General features: G+C 39.2%; 1 protein-coding gene and 1 non-coding gene across 3 annotated transcripts in view; one reads left to right on the top strand and one right to left on the bottom strand.

Annotated features, from left to right (window-relative positions):
• Positions 1–15985, top strand: part of BLM (BLM RecQ like helicase) — a 101201-nt gene that overhangs the window by 27889 nt on the left and 57327 nt on the right. The window contains exons 3-7 of one of the 2 annotated variants that reach the window (XM_023195393.3): positions 1397–2097; positions 4773–4929; positions 8139–8266; positions 13564–13696; positions 14012–14667. In XM_023195393.3, the coding sequence (XP_023051161.2) occupies positions 1397–2097; positions 4773–4929; positions 8139–8266; positions 13564–13696; positions 14012–14667 (1775 nt within the window). Of the gene's footprint in view, positions 1–1396; positions 2098–4772; positions 4930–8138; positions 8267–13563; positions 13697–14011; positions 14668–15985 lie in introns of those variants that run through there. The other variant, XM_023195394.2, reaches the window with a different exon arrangement.
• LOC111528654 lies at positions 8606–8675 on the bottom strand. The gene has a single exon (XR_002727107.1). It is a non-coding gene; the product is annotated as a small nucleolar RNA SNORD18 (small nucleolar RNA).

Below are 15985 nucleotides of genomic sequence, written 5' to 3' on the forward strand. Positions count from 1 at the left end.
TTTTTAATAGAGAGTTTCACCGTGTTAGCCAGGATGATCTCGATCTCCTGACCTCGTGATCGGCCCACCTCGGCCTCCCAAAGTGCTGGGATTACATGCATGAGCCACCATGCCTGGCCTTTTTTTTTTTCTTTTTTGAGACAGAGTTTCACTCTTGTTGCCCAGGCTGGAGTGCAATGGCGCAATCTTGGCTCACCACGACCTCTGCCTTCCAGGTTCAAGCGATTCTTCTGCCTCAGCCTCCCCAGTAACTGGGATTACAGGCGTGCGCCACCATACCCGGCTAATTTCGTATTTTTAGTAAAGATGGGGTTTTTCCATGTTGGGCAGGCTGGTCTTGAACTCCTGACCTCAAGTGATCCGCCCTCCTTGGCCTCCTAAAGTGCTGGGATTACAGACATGAGCCACCATGCCCGGCCAAGTATTTTAATATAATTTTACATCCTTTCAAACAACAGTTTATAAGGAAACTATAGCTCTCCAGTTCTGCCTCTCCTCTAAGCTACCCTCCAGACTCCTAGTGATATCAGATAATAATTTATATTATAAGTGATGCTTTTACCAGGCTGTAGACTCTGTTTGGGGTGCTTGGCTTTGAAGTCACCACTGACTTTCAGATCATTAGATCCAGCAGACAGCCACGATTCCCGCCTCTTTTACTTATCCTGCAGATTTTAACAGAGTTAGCAGTTTTTAACTCTTTTTCCCCTTAAAATTCTTATCAGAGTAGCAAAAAGTAGCCACATTTGACTCTCTTCCCGTTTTCTTTTTCTCTCTTTTTTTTTTTTTTTTTTGAGACAGTCTTGCTCTGTCACCCAGGTTGGAGTGCAGTGGCACAGTCTTGGCTCACTGCAACTTCCACCTCCTGGGTTCAAGCGATTCTCCTGCCTCAGCCTCCTGAGTAGCTAGGGTTTCAGGCATACACCACTATGCCTGGCTAATTTTTTGTATTTTTATTAGAGATGGGGTTTCACCATGTTGGCCAGGCTGGTCTCGAACTCCTGACCTCAAGCAATCCACCTGCCTTGGCCTCCCAAAGTGCTGGGATTACAGGCATGAGCCACTGCGCCCGACCTCTTCCCTTTTTCATTTATGCTCTCACCCCGCTCTGGAGATGCTATTGACTAAGGACTACTAGCCTGAGAAATAAAGTAGTGGGAATGGACTCTCAAAGCCAAATAATTAGCCTCTGAATGGGAAGGACCAGAGAACAAATAGAATTTAAGTTACTTGATAAATTTGAAATCGAGAGAGAGAGATTCTTTGCTCAGTTGGAGTTGGGATACAATTAATGTAACCTGTGTGAATTAGTTTAAAAAATTACAGTTTTGTTTTGTAGAGTTGGGGGGTTTGTTAAAATGGGTCTATCTAATCCAGTTTTTCCATTATTTTTCAGAGGTTTCACTTTTAAAAAGAAAACATCTTCAGATAACAATGTGTCTGTAACTAATGTGTCAGTAGCAAAAACACCTGTATTAAGAAATAAAGATGTTAATGTTACCGAAGACTTTTCCTTCAGTGACCCTCCACCTGACACCACAAATCAGCAAAGGGTCAAGGACTTCTTTAAAAATGCTCCAGCAGGAAAGCAAACACAGAGAGTTGGCTCAAAACCATTATTGCCAGATTTCTTGCAGACTCCGAAGGAAGTTTTATGCACTACCCAAAACACACCAACTGTAAAGAAATCCCGGGATACTGCTCTCAAGAAATTAGAATTTAGTTCTTCACCAGATTCTTTCAGTACCGTCAATGATTGGGATGATATGGATGACTTTGATACTTCTGGGACTTCAAAAGCATTTGTTACACCACCCCAAAGTCACTTTGTAAGGGTAAGCACTGCTCAGAAATCAAAAAAGGCTAAGAGAAACTTTTTTAAAGCACAGCTTTATACAACAAACACAGTAAAAGCTGATTTGCCTCCATCCTTCTCTGAAAGTGAGCAAATAGATTTGACTAAGGAACAGAAGGATGACTCAGAATGGTTAAGCAGCGATGTGATTTGCATCGATGATGGCCCCATTGGTGAAGTGCATGTAAATGAAGATGCTCAGGAAAGTGACTCTTTGAAAACTCATTTGGAAGATGAAAGAGGTAACAATTATTTTATCTTCATTTTAGTATGTTCATTGTACTTTTTTATTCAGAGCTAGCCATTAGGAATAGTCATGAATATACAGAGTTTTTGTCCTTAAGATTGTTAGGGTCTTTAGTGGTGCTTTTTGAATAATCTGTTGGCCACATATCTAAGGCAGGAATACTGATGAAATGGAAGGTTTTAGTCTGCTAATATAATTTCCAGGATAGCTCTGTGATTTTATACATGAAAATACAGTAGTTTCCCCTTGTCCACAGCTTTGCTTTCTGAGGTTTCAGTTACCCGCAGCCAGCCAAGGTCTGAAAATACTGCATATCTTCTCTTGCGCTTTGGAACCATTATTAAGAAAACACAAGCCTGCAATACCGCGACAGTCAATCCGATAACTGAGACCACTACTAAGTGATTAACAGCAACTCAGGTGGACAGATCAGGTCGGGGCAAGATTTTATCACACTACTCAAAACAGCTTGAAACTGAAAGTTTATGAATTAATTTATTTCTGGGATTTTCCATTTACATCACAATGCCTATTCACCTCTCTTCATCTCATCATGTAGGCATTTTTTATCATCTTATATCTTTACAAGAGGAAGGGTGAGTACAGTACAGTAAGATATTTTGAGCAAGAGATCATAGTCACGTAATTTTTATTGCAGAATATTGTTATAATTGTGCTATTTCATTGTTCATTTTTTTGCTGTGCTTAATTCATAAATTAAACTCTATCATAGGTATGTATGTATAGGAAAACACACAGTACTTATAGGGTTTGATACTGTCCGAGATTTCAGGCATCCACCAGGGGTCTTGTCACATATTTCCCGAGGAAAAGGGGGGTGCTGTTGTAAGATCCATAGAGGTTAAATGGTGGTCAGTGGTAAATTGGACAATGAAACTAAGCCTTTCTACGGTAATTCCTTTATGGCTTGTTGCCCCCTAATATTGATGAATAATGTACACTAATTGCACTATTAAAGTATTATAAATTACATTCAAAGTTTTTCCTAGCTAGATCTTGTAATTGTTAAGTGTCCAAAATTGAGTAACTGAGATTACCCACATGTGGAAGTAACCACCTTATGAAGCAGTTGCGAATATGAGAGTAAAATTTTTAAACACCTGAATCCCATTAAGGTTACTCTAGGGTGAGAGAGCACTGAAAAGTGATTGATGATAAGCAAAACTATAGTCTCATCAATGATGCTTCTGTTTCTGAAGGGAAAATTTGTTAAAAGATAGAGAGCAACGATTTGGGTTGTGTTTCCCCCATAGTCCAAAAGAGAGAATTAAATAACTAGGAAACTTTGTGGTAAAGGTGGTTTGTACAAGCAGCCATGTTTATGTTATTATCAGACTTATCTGTTACACTTTACCCTTATTTAAATATGAGTGAAAAGCTGAAAACTAGAAACGTTGATACCAAATATGTGTCTTGTAATTAACCAGAGACAGACATGAAAATCCCTAAGCAAGTCTTTGGCCTCAGTCGAGCATTCACTAGACTTAATCCAGTTGACTCAATAATAATCATTTATGAATAAATAAGCCAGCATTAGCGTGTGAAGGGAGAGGATCCATACAAAGTGGTGTGATTGTTTGTGACTTGCCAGAAGCACTCATTTTTTTTTTTTTTTAATTAAGTTCTAGGATACATGTGTGTGCAGGTTTGTTACATATGTATACATGTGCCATGTTGGTGTGCTGTGCCCCTTAACTTGTCATTTACATTAGGTTTATCTCCTAGTGCTATCCCTCCCTCCTACCCCCTCCCCACAATAGGACCTGGTGTGTGATGCTCCCCTTCCTGTGTCCATGTGATCTCATTGTTCAGTTCCCACCTATGAGTGAGAACACGCGGTGTTTGGTTTTCTGTTCTTGCGATAGTTTGCTGAGAATGATGGTTTCCAGCTGCATCCATGTCCCTACAAAGGACACGAACTCATCCTTTTTTATGGCTGCATAGTATTCCATGGAGTGTATGTGCCACATTTTCTTAATCCAGTCTGTCACTGATGGACATTTGGGTTGATTCCAAGTCTTTGCTATTGTGAATAGTGCCACAATAAACATACGTGTGCATATGTCTTTATAGCAGCATGATTTATAATCCTTTGGGTATATCCCCAGTAATGGGATGGTTGGGTCAAATGATATTTCTAGTTCTAGATCATTGAGGAACCACCACACTGTTTTCCACAATGGTTGAACTAGTTTACAGTCCCACCAATAGTGTAAAAGTGTTCCTATTTCTCCACATCCTCTCCAGCACCTGTTGTTTCCTGATTTTTTAATGATTGCCATTCTAACTGGGTGTGAGATGGTACCTCATTGTGGTTTTGATTTGCATTTCTCTGATGGCGAGTGATGATGAGCATTTTTTCATGTGTCTGTTGGCTGTATGAATGTCTTCTTTTGAGAAGTGCCTGTTCATATCCTTTGCCCACTTTTTGATGGGGTTGTTTGTTTTTTTCTTGTAAATTTGGTTGAGTTCTTTGTAGGTTCTGGATATTAGCCCTTTGTCAGATGAGTAGATTGCAAAAATTTTCTCCCATTCTGTAGGTTGCCTGTTCACTTTTGCTGGAAGCACTCATTCTTATGCACTCATGCCCTGTTCTTTCTGTCTCATTAGTGGTTAACAGATCTACATTTATCAACTGTTTTACTGTAGATAATAGCGAAAAGAAGAAGAATTTGGAAGAAGCTGAATTACATTCAACTGAGAAAGTTCCATGTATTGAATTTGATGATGATGATTATGATATAGATTTTGTTCCACCTTCTCCAGAAGAAATTTCTGCTTCTTATTCCTCTTCAAAATGCTTTAGGTAAACTAGCTAAATAATTAGCATTATTATTTGTTTCTGAGACACTTTAAATAGTTTAATTTAGTTATATAATATCATTTCTATATAAAAGTATTTTGTGCTTTGTATAATTATTTTACATTCAAGTGAAAGTCTCACAAAAGTAAAACCCTATTTATACATTTAATTGGTTGCATTCTAAAGATGAAGTCCCATTATGATTAATTACATGAACCTTCCAAACAATTTTATGTAGTTGATTTTGTTTTTTTAATTTTTTTGAGATAATCTCGCTCTGTCGCCCAGGCTGGAGTGAAGTGGTGTGATCTCGTCTCACTGCAGCCTCAGCCTCCCGGGTTCAAGTGATGCTTGTGCCTCAGCCTCCCAAGTAGCTGGAGCTACAGACACACGCCACCATGCCTGGCTAATTTTTTGTATTTTCAGTAAAGACGAGGTTTTGCCATGTTGCCTAGGCTGGTCTTGAACCCCTGAGCTCAGGCAATCCTCCCGCGTTGACCTCCCAAAGTGCTAGGATTACAGGCATAAGCCACCTTGCCTGGCCTTATATAGTTGATTTTGACATAAGGAATATATTTCTGAAAATATTGTATTTCCAAACCTGACCTGAAATGACACAAAGCTAACCCATTATATGGGAAGTGAACTGGGACATTAGTACTTTTTTAAAAAATCCTACAGGATAGAATTGGCCATTGTATTTGTTATTCACTCAATTTTAGCAAATTGGTGACATGATTATTGTTAACTGGTAGTATTATGAGAAAAATAGATACTCCATATGACTCATCAATAGCTTAAATTGCTAAGTGTCAATGTTACCTTCATCCTCATCCCAGTCTTACTCTCAGACCAGTTGAATGGTAGAGTATAATATATACTAAACTGAGCAAAAGTTTGTATGGGGTCTCAGTTCTAAACCAGCATTCTCATTTACCAGGTAGAACAGCTGAGGCCCAGGGAGGAGCAAGGAATTTCCCAGGATGATAAAATGAATGAGAGATGAACTCAGATCCAGTGTAGTGCTTTCCCAGTGTCATACTGATTCCTTGTTGAATGCCTGGCTTTTTTCTTTACTTATTAAAAATATGTATTACACAAATAATATAATCATTTTAACAAGGATTCTAAATAAGAAAGAAGGAGCACTGCTGGGTGCGGTGGTGTGGTAGTGGCCTGTAGTCCCAGCTACTCAGGAGGCTGAGGCAGGAGGATCCCTTAAGCCAAGGAGTTCAAGGCTGTAGCATGCTATGATTACGCCTATGAGTAACCATTGCACCCCAGCCTAGGCAACATAGCAAGACCCTCATCTCTAAAAAATTAAGAAGAGAGAGAGAGAAGGAATACTGGTAGTCCCACAATTCTGACTATTTTCTTTATCCATCTTCAGTTTTGATCCTTTTTTTTTTTTTTTTTTTTGAGATGGAGTCTTGCTCTGTCACCCAGGCTGGAGTGCAGTGGCGTGATCTCCACTCATTGCAAACTCGCCTCCCGTGTTCATGCCATTCTCCTGCTTCAGCCTCCCAAGTAGCTGGGACTACAGGCGCCCGCCGACCACGCCCAGCTAATTTTTATGTATTTTTAGTAGAGACGGGGTTTCACCGTGTTAGCTAGGATGGTCTCGATCTCCTGACCTCATGATCCGCCCACCTTGGCCTCCCAAAGTGCTGGGATTACAGGCGTGAGCCACCACGCCCAGCCAGTTTTGATCGTTTTCTACATGTGTATTTGATTTCTGCATTGTTGTAATCAACATGTAATTATAATTTTATATTCTGCTTTATTTCTCTTAGCATTATTTCTAAATTATTTTCCAATTGCTAATATTTAATTCCTTTTAGTGGCTACATAGTTCATCAAATTGTCATACCATAAATAAATTTACCTAGAGTCTTAACAATTAAAAAAGCTTATTTTGCAAAGTATTTCCAAGGTAGACTCTCTTTGTACATTTCCCATTGTAACTTAGTATACATATGTGTATGTATTATAAAACTGAAATAGAATTTTCACAGTATTTTTTGTGCAGTACACAGCTTAAATTCTGTGCTACATTTTATTTCAGTTTTAAAAAATACTGCTTGTATCCTCTGAATTTCAGAAGTCAAGTGGTCAGACAGTATATAACAGAGAAGAGAGACTTGTTTTTCAGTCTCCTCTTTTCCAAAACCTCTGTAGCTGGCCCTCAAGATTCTGCATCTTCTGGCCACAATTTACCTTTTTCAGCTTTATCTCCACTTGTGCCCTTGCAATAATCCAATGGTCTTAATGAGTCAAACCAACAATCTAGAAAGCATTATCATTTTATTTAATTATAGTGTTATTGTTTAAAAACCAATATAAAAAAGTTACACTGTTTTGATTTAGTTAGAAAGTTGTATTCCAAAATTCTGCTTTAGGAAAATACGGTTGATTCCCAGATGTCAAGCAAATAGAATTGTCCTTTTTAAAATCTTTCTTTCGTAGTCTGGCACTTTCCCCATACTTGTCATTCAAAGTTTGCTTAAATCTTATCTCCTTGGCAAAGCCTTCTTTAGTTCCAAAAAGTGTTACCTTTCTTTGGATTTCCACAGTATCCTCTCTTTAACACTCATTCAGTACTAATTTATTTTGTTATTTGTAAAGTATTTTTTCTGTCTAATCAGACTGACCAGGTTTGTATGTTAATATGTTTTTGTATAATCTGTGTGGTGAGGTAATTATATATACAGACACACACAAACACATATACATATATTTGCATAATAACAGAAGTCCAGAAAAAGTGCTTTGAAATCTCAGAAAAAAGAGACGTTAATGATCATTTGCTGGAGAAGTAATGCTTGGGCTGGGGCTAGAAGAACAGGTGTGATTTGGGTAAAAAGAGATTGGAATGGCAGGTTTTCCAAATTGAGGGGATCAGTGGCAAAATCCCCAAAATAGGCAATGCAGGGCTTATATGAAGAATGTAAGTGGTACAGTATGGTTGAAGCCTTGGGTTACTGAAAGGACATAATTGGAGATAAAGTTGAAAAGGGCTCTTGGGACCAGAAGAGGGACAACTTTGAGGACCAGCTAAAGAAGTTTTATAATTGAGGAAATTAAAAAAAACTACTTCTCTTTTCTGTTATATATTGTCTGATCAGTTGTAGAAAAATATTAAGGGTTTTGAAATTATACATTTATTGGGTCTAGCCTGTAGTATGATTGGCTTAACATTTTTTTATTTGCAGTATGTTAAAGGACCTTGACACCTCTGACAGAAAAGAGGATGTTCTTAGCACATCAAAAGATCTTTTGTCAAAACCTGAGAAAATGAGTACACAGGAGCCGAATCCAGAAACCAGCACAGACTGTGACGGTACAAACAATATTTTAGACATATCATGTATTTCAACTACTTACTTTTGAAAACAACGTGACACAAAGATTGTGTTTTCAGCCTGTGGCTGTATGTTACAAAATGGCAGATTTGTAGTCTCTTCTAATGTTATAACCCTGTTCACTGGTTAGCCAGCATTTGCCTGAAGAACTCATAAACTCATGCTCTCACAAGGGCGTTCATTCCATATTTTGAAAACGCTACTTGTTAGAAATCATCTCTCATACTCAACTTTAAATTCTAGGAGGTTTTTACTTATTTATTTATTTATTTATGTATTTATTCATTCATTCATTCATTCATTCATTCAATCTTCCACAAATGAGAACTTCCACAAAATCGTGTGTTTTAGAAACATGGACCACAGAGCGTAATCTCATCATAATAGAGTTTTTCCCCACCTTGACTAAATATTATTATGTCTTTTAACTGTCCTTGCTAGAAATTGCTTTCTTGACCTTTTATCCTCCGGTTCTCCTTTGTATAGACTCTGAGGCTGAGTCTGGGTCTGGGTCTTGATGTTCATTTAAAGCTAAATACTTGTTTGCTTGTTTGTTTTGTTTCTAATTCATTTTTTATTTTTTATTAAATATCTAGTGTAAATAATCGGATAGCAGTGCAAGTCTTTGACAGACGACACTCCCCCTTCCCACCCTTGGTGTCTGCTTCTCAGAGGCACCTTCAGTCTGAAAATTTACATCCTCTTGTAGACATTTTTCTGGCATTATTTCTTTTTACTTTCTTTGTCTTTTTTTCACTCTTCCTGGAACTTCTATGATTTGCATGTTAGACTTCCATTAATTATCTTTTCTATTTTTCATCTCTTGATTTTCTGCTTTTTAGGATATTTCCTTGATTTTTTTATCTTCATTTTTTAAAATTATTATTATACTTATTTCCTTGATTTTATCTTTAACTCTTCTATGGAATTTTTTAATTTCTATCAAGGCAATTTCCGAGAGCTCTTTTTTGTTCTCTGAATATTTCTGTCATGCGTTCGAGTCTGAGGGCTGCTGGGCTTTTTAAGCAATGTCTGCATGCATGTGCAGGTCATGTGTGTAGTGTTCTCTGTTGTTTTTGTTTCCTCCAGTTTTTTTGTTGTTTATTTTGGATTCAATTTATTTTAGAGATATTCATGAAATAACTGATGTACTGGGCACTCTTATAAAGTGCCTTACAATATTAACTAATTTACTCATCACAATAAACTACGTCAAACTTTAAGGTAATTTCTTTTTTTTTTTTTTTTTTTTCTGAGACAGAGTCTTGCTCTATCACCCAGGCTGGAGTGCAGTGGCAAGATCTTGGCTTACTGCAACCTCCGCCTTCCAGGATCAAGCAATTCTCCTGCCTCGGCCTCCCGATTAGCTGGGATTATAGGTGTGTGCCATCACACCTGGCTAATTTTTTGTATTTTTAATAGAGACAGGGTTTCACCATGTTAGCCAGGATGGTCTCGATCTCCTGACCTCATGATCCGTCCCCCTTGGCCTCCCAAAGTGCTGGGATTACAGGCGTGAGCCATGGCACCCGGCCCACTTTAAGGTAGTTTCTGTTATCCCCATTTAACAGATAATGAAACTAAGGTACAGAAGCATTAAATAATTACACACCGTCATAGAATTAGCCGCAGAGCTAGGATCTGAACACAGCAGTCTTGAGGCAAATTTTTGAGTTTTCATTGATAACAACTGCATTATACTGTCTCTGTATCATTAAGTTTCACTAATAAAGTGGTTAGCCAGAATAGGGGCAGGGACAGAGTTCTCCAGCGTGTCAGTAGAGGCTTCCCTCTTGGCTTACATCAGTCCATTCATTACCACTTCTTGTTCAGCTAGTTACATATCTGTCTTCAGACCACATTTCTGTTCTTTATCCTTGGAGACACAAAAGACTTGGCCATGTGACTCCAAAAAGTTTGAGGTGTGAGGCAGCGAGAAGGAATGGGTGGGACATTGACTCTAGAGTGCTACAGACCTGTGATAGAAACCTGTGTCCTCCTACTCTTGGCTGTGTGACTATGGCAAATAGTTAAACTTCTCTGGACTTCAGTTTTTTCTTCTATAAAATGAGGAGAATGATATCTACCTTGCTGGGTAGTTGTCAGGATTCAAGGTAAAGTGCCTAGTACACTGCAGGCCCTTCATAAATGGTAGCTATTGTTATCTGCCATCTAGTAATCCTGTTAAAGAAGGAAATATATTAAGATGGATGGTTTGTTTTTATGAACTCTTTCTGACTCTATAATTGTTTCCTCCCCCTTAGAGCTCACAAAGCAGCTATTTGATAACAGACTCTAGAATTTTGCTTTGAATTTACATCAAATCACCAGCCTGTAGTTTTTGTCAATCACTTTCAAATTTTTTGAAAATTAGAACAATGTTTGTCTGTCCTCACTTTCCATCATTTCTCTTATTCACTAGATGCCTCACACACGTGTCAGTGACAGGGGCTCTGAGATCCTGTTTGCAGGTTTCCTTTGTACTCTGAGGTATAATCTGTCTAGACAAGGAGTCTTGAGCTAGTTTCTGATAGCTAGGTACTCTCTTTTATCTCCCTCTGAGCCTGTCTTGGCTCTCAGTTCCATCAGACCATTGTGTATTCTCTTTCTAATCAGATGCTTGTTTTCCTTGCAGAAAAAACAGAAGTAACAGGAATTCAGCAATTCCAGTTTTACATCTCATACCTCACATTTCTCTCAGTCACCAGCAGAAGTCCAAATTTCCCAGGCCATTCTTGTGCAGATGCCCTTCACCACCCTGCCATCTTCACTCCCTGCTCTGTCCTCACTTCCTGTCCTTCCTGGCTTGTAAACCATTTAACTGACTGCTCTATCAACAACTTCCCGGTAGCCTCATCATCTTCTCTGATCATTTTCTTCCCCTTCTTTCTCTAATCATTTTCTGAGAATATGCACTGTTTCCCCTGCAGCCCACCTAAACTGTTTTTTTCTCCCGCAGACTTTAGGCCTGAGAGGTGGCATAGGCATCTGTTGTCCTTCCTTCCTGTTGCCATTTTTTTTTCTTTTCTTCTTTTTTTTTCCTCACTCTGTCACCCAGGCTGGAGTGCACTGGTGCAATCTCTGCTCACTGCAACCTCCGCCTCCCAGGTTCAAGTGATTCTCCTGCCTTAGCCTCCTGAATAGCTGGGACTACAGGCGTGCGCCATCATGCCCAACTTTTTTGTGTTTTTATTAGAGACAGGATTTTGCCACGTTGGCCAGGCTGGTGTCGAACTCCTGACCTCAGGTGATCCTCCAGCCTTAGCCTCCCAAAGTGCTGGGATTATAGGCGTGAGCCACCATGCCCAGCCACAGTTGAGATTTTAGATGAAGGAAAGGGCCGCCATGGTGGCTCACACCTATAATCCCAGCACTTTGGGAGGCGAGCTGGGTGGATCATTTGAGGTCAGGAGTTCAAGACCATCCTGGCCAACGTGGCAAACCCCATGTCTAATAAAAATACAAAAAAGCCGAGCGTGGTAGCGTGTGCTTGTAGTCCCAGGCACTCAGGAGGCTGAGGCAGGAGAATGCTTGAACCTGGGAGATGGAGGTTGCAGTGAGCCGACATTGCACCACTGCACTCCAGCCTAGAAGACAGAGCGAGAATCTGTCTCAAAAAATAAAATAAAATAAAACCTCAACTACTTTGAAATTCTATTTATCAGTTATGGCTTAATTTTTAAAATGGGAGTGGGCTGGCAGGGTTCAGTTGTTCAAACATCGTATCAGGAGTTGCTCTCTCTCTCACTTGCCTTCTCTCTCCTCTCTTCTGTCGCATCTCTCCGGGTCAAGCCTCCATTTCTTTCTATCTGCTTTCTACTTTTCCTTTATATCAGTCTCATTTGAAATCTGTCTTTCTTTATAAGGTGACAGAAATGGCCACCAGAATCATATTAAACTTGGAAAAAGAGAGGTACTTTTTCCCAGTCAGTCCTAAGTATTTCCAGAGTTAATTTTCACTGGGCTGCCTTATGTCAGATGCCTACTGAGGGAGTGGGAAGGGTAGGTCTAATAGGAAATCTCGGTGCTATACTGTTACCATTAAAGGGAAGCCTGGATTCCAGGCCAATCAGAACAATGGGTAGGGCTCTTGCCTGTCCAACGCTTAACAGTACACTTTGTGTTGGCACAGTGAGCTTTGCACATGAAGTTAGTTTTAAAAAAAATCATAGTTAACTGATAAACCTTTGTTTCAGCCAATGACCTTGCTTATCCCAAGAAATGTTTATTAAAGACTATTAAATTAAATGAAAACAGTTATGAGCTCTTATGATAAAGCATAGAGACAACCTAATTTCAAGTTAATTTACAGGAAGATAATAGGACAGTATATAGTTGTTTATGATCTTGTTTTTACATTGCTTCACATTTTACATATGTGACTTTCAAAATCTTAAGACTTGACTGGGCACAGTGGCTCACACCTGTAATCCCAGCACTTTAGGAGGCCAAGGTGGGAGGATCACTTGAGCCCAGGAGTTTGAGACCAGCCTAGGCAACATGGCAAGACCCTGTCCCTACAAAAAATAATTAATAAAAAAAAAAAGATGTGTTGTGTTGCTGGGCACAGTGGCATAGGCCTGTAGTCTCAGCTACTTGGGAGGCTGAGGCAGGAGGATTTCTTGAGCCCAAGAGTTTGAGGGTTCAGTGAGCAGTGATTGCACCACTGCAGTTTAACCTGGGCAACAGAGCCAGACCCACTTTCTTTCTTTTTCTTTTTTTTTTTTTTTTTTGAGACAAAATCTCACTCTTGTCCCCCAGGCTGGAGTGCAGTGGCATGATCTCAGCTCACTGCAACCTCCACCTCCCAGGTTCAAGCGATTCTCTTGCCTCAGCCTTCCAAGTAGCTGGGATTACAGACACGCACCACCACGCCTAGCTAATTTTTGTATTATTAGTAAAGACGGGGTTTCACCATGTTGGCCAGGCTGGTCTCGAACTCCTGACCTCAGGTGATACACCTGCCTCAGCCTCCTAAAGTGCTGGGATTACAGGCGTGAGCCACCGTGCCCTGCCCATGCTATTAAAAAATATATATATATATCAAGATCTTAAGACTTTTTTTTTTTTTTCTTTTTTTTCATTTTAGTGACAGGGTCTCACTGTGTTGCCCAAGCTGGTCTTGAATTCCTGGACTTAAGCAGTCCTCCTGCCTTGGCCTCCCCAAAGTGCTGGGATTACAGTCATGAGCCACCACGCCTAGCCAAGACATTTTGTTTTTTGTTTTTTGTTTTTTTTTTCAAAGAAAAATATTAACAACATAATTATTTTATAGCTAGACAGATAAATTTACAGCAGCAGCTTATTCACGTGATGGACCACATCTGTAAATTAATTGATACTATTCCTGCTGATAAACTGAAACTTTTGGATTGTGGGAACGAACTGCTTCAGCAGCGGAACATAAGGTATCTTGATTTTCCTCCTTCTGGAATATATATCTGATTATATTTTTACCACTCTTAAGTAAAAAAATGGACAGGGCAAAATGTTCAGGCTTTCTGGCCTGGAAATGGCATAAAGATGCTCATCATGCAACTATTTTTTAAATTCATTTACTTTTCAAACCACTCCTTTACCATTCGTATTCATATTTTTAAGTTAGAAAAAAAGAATATATTTTGCTACAATTTCTATTTGGTATGAAAACTAAAGATTTGCTTTTGTGGCCTACCAGAGTAAACTACTTATATTTAATACGTTGTTCTCTTTTCTCTCTTCAGAAGGAAACTTCTAACAGAAGTAGATTTTAATAAAAGTGATGCCAGTCTTCTTGGCTCCGTGTGGAGATGCAGGCCTGATTCACTTGATGGCCCTGTGGAGGGTGATTCCTGCTCTGCAGGGAATTCTATGAAGGAGTTAAATTTTTCACACCTTCCCTCAAATTCTGTTTCCCCTGAGGACTGTTTCCTGACTACCACCCTAGGAAAGACAGGATTCTCAGCCACCAGGGAGAATCTTTTTGAAAGGCCTTCATTCAATACCCCTTTACAGAAGTCCTTTGTAAGTAGCAACTGGGCTGAAACACCAAGACTAGGGAAAAAAAATGAAAGCTCTTATTTCCCAGGAAATGTTCTCACAAGCACTGCTGTGAAAGATCAGAATAAACATACTGCTTCAATAAATGACTTAGAAAGAGAAACCCAGCCTTCGTATATTGATAATTTTGACATAGATGACTTTGATGATGATGATGACTGGGAAAACATAATGCATAATTTAGCAGCCAACAAATCTTCCACAGCTGCCTATCAACCCATCAAGGAAGGTCGGCCAATTAAATCAGTATCGGAAGGACTTTCTTCAGCCAAGACAAACTGTCTTCCAGTGGCATCTACTCAAAATATAAACTTCTGGGAGTCAATTCAGAATTACACTGGTAAGTTTAAAATAAATTGAATGCTTATATGAAAACAAAACTGTCCCAAAATAGGAATTATATAAGAAAAACCATAGCAAATCATGATTGCCTGAAAACCACATTGTTGCTATGCAAATTTCTACTGATGATATGAATTACAAATCACAATTTCAAAAGCAAGTTGCTCTTTTGTCTCTATAGCAGCTGTAGTTTTATAAAATGTGTAATTATAACCTATTGTAGTAAGGCTCTAAAGTCATTACAAATGTGCTTTGCCTTTGAATTAACATTTTTTAGTTCCTAAAACAATAAACTCACGAGGGCCAAGTTTTTAATGATTTTGGGATGAGTAAAAGCAAAAATGAATTTGCTTGCTAAAAATGTACTTTAGAATTCTGTACTGATGAGAATCAATTAATACAAAGTAGGGAAGCATGTTTTATGTCTTAAAATGTTAAAATATAGGGCAGTCTAAAAAGGATATGAAGTCAGAAGTGTCTTAAATCAGTCAAACTACTTCTTTGGGCCTATGTGCTCACTACATGCCATGTGCTATGCTGGGCGCTGGTCATTTAAAGATGAAGAACAAATACTAAGTAGTTCCTGCCCTCCTGGAGCTCACAGCTTAGTGAGAGAGAAGTTTTGAGAGGAATGAAATTAGCCACTGTTAAGGCTCCAGAGAAAAGCCAAGAATAATTTTAAAACCTTACATCAACCATATAAAGTTATCAAAAGTATTTTTTAGCTGAAAAAAGTTTATAAAGTACAGCCCTCCCTATTTTTGTCATTGATGACTTAATACCACGGAGGTTGTTCTTACAGTTACGCTGCTGACCTTTAAAACAACCATTAATGGATTTATTTTTGTATCATGTTAGAATGTGTCATACTTGATATTTGCAATTATCTTGAGACAGTTGAGTGTTGGGGTTAGCGTAACTGCCAGAGCTGAGTGAGTACCTCTTGTTCTCTGTGCTGAACCGGAGTTGCGACAGCCAGGCTGCAGAGCAGGGGCGCGTGTGAGAGATGTTATGAAAGAAGAGTCTGAGGAAGCTCAGATGACTCCAAGGTTTCAGACACTGATGACTGGGAAAACTGTGACACCAGTAACACAAACAGGGGAGTCAGGAGGCAGAGTCAGATTTGGAGAAAAGCTGAGAAGGGCTATTTTAAGACTAGAGGTTAAAGTGCTGGTAAGTCATTCAGGTACCAATGCCTTGAAGACAACGGGAGCTGTGCGCAGGACTGTCAGTTGGGTCTGAAGAGAGGTGTACACATTTGCTGCACACAGGTCATGTTTAAGATCATAGGACTAGGAAAGCTCCAAAAAAGAATG

This window comes from Piliocolobus tephrosceles, chromosome 6, assembly GCF_002776525.5.
Source record: "Piliocolobus tephrosceles isolate RC106 chromosome 6, ASM277652v3, whole genome shotgun sequence".
Taxonomy (NCBI): Eukaryota; Metazoa; Chordata; class Mammalia; order Primates; family Cercopithecidae; genus Piliocolobus; species Piliocolobus tephrosceles.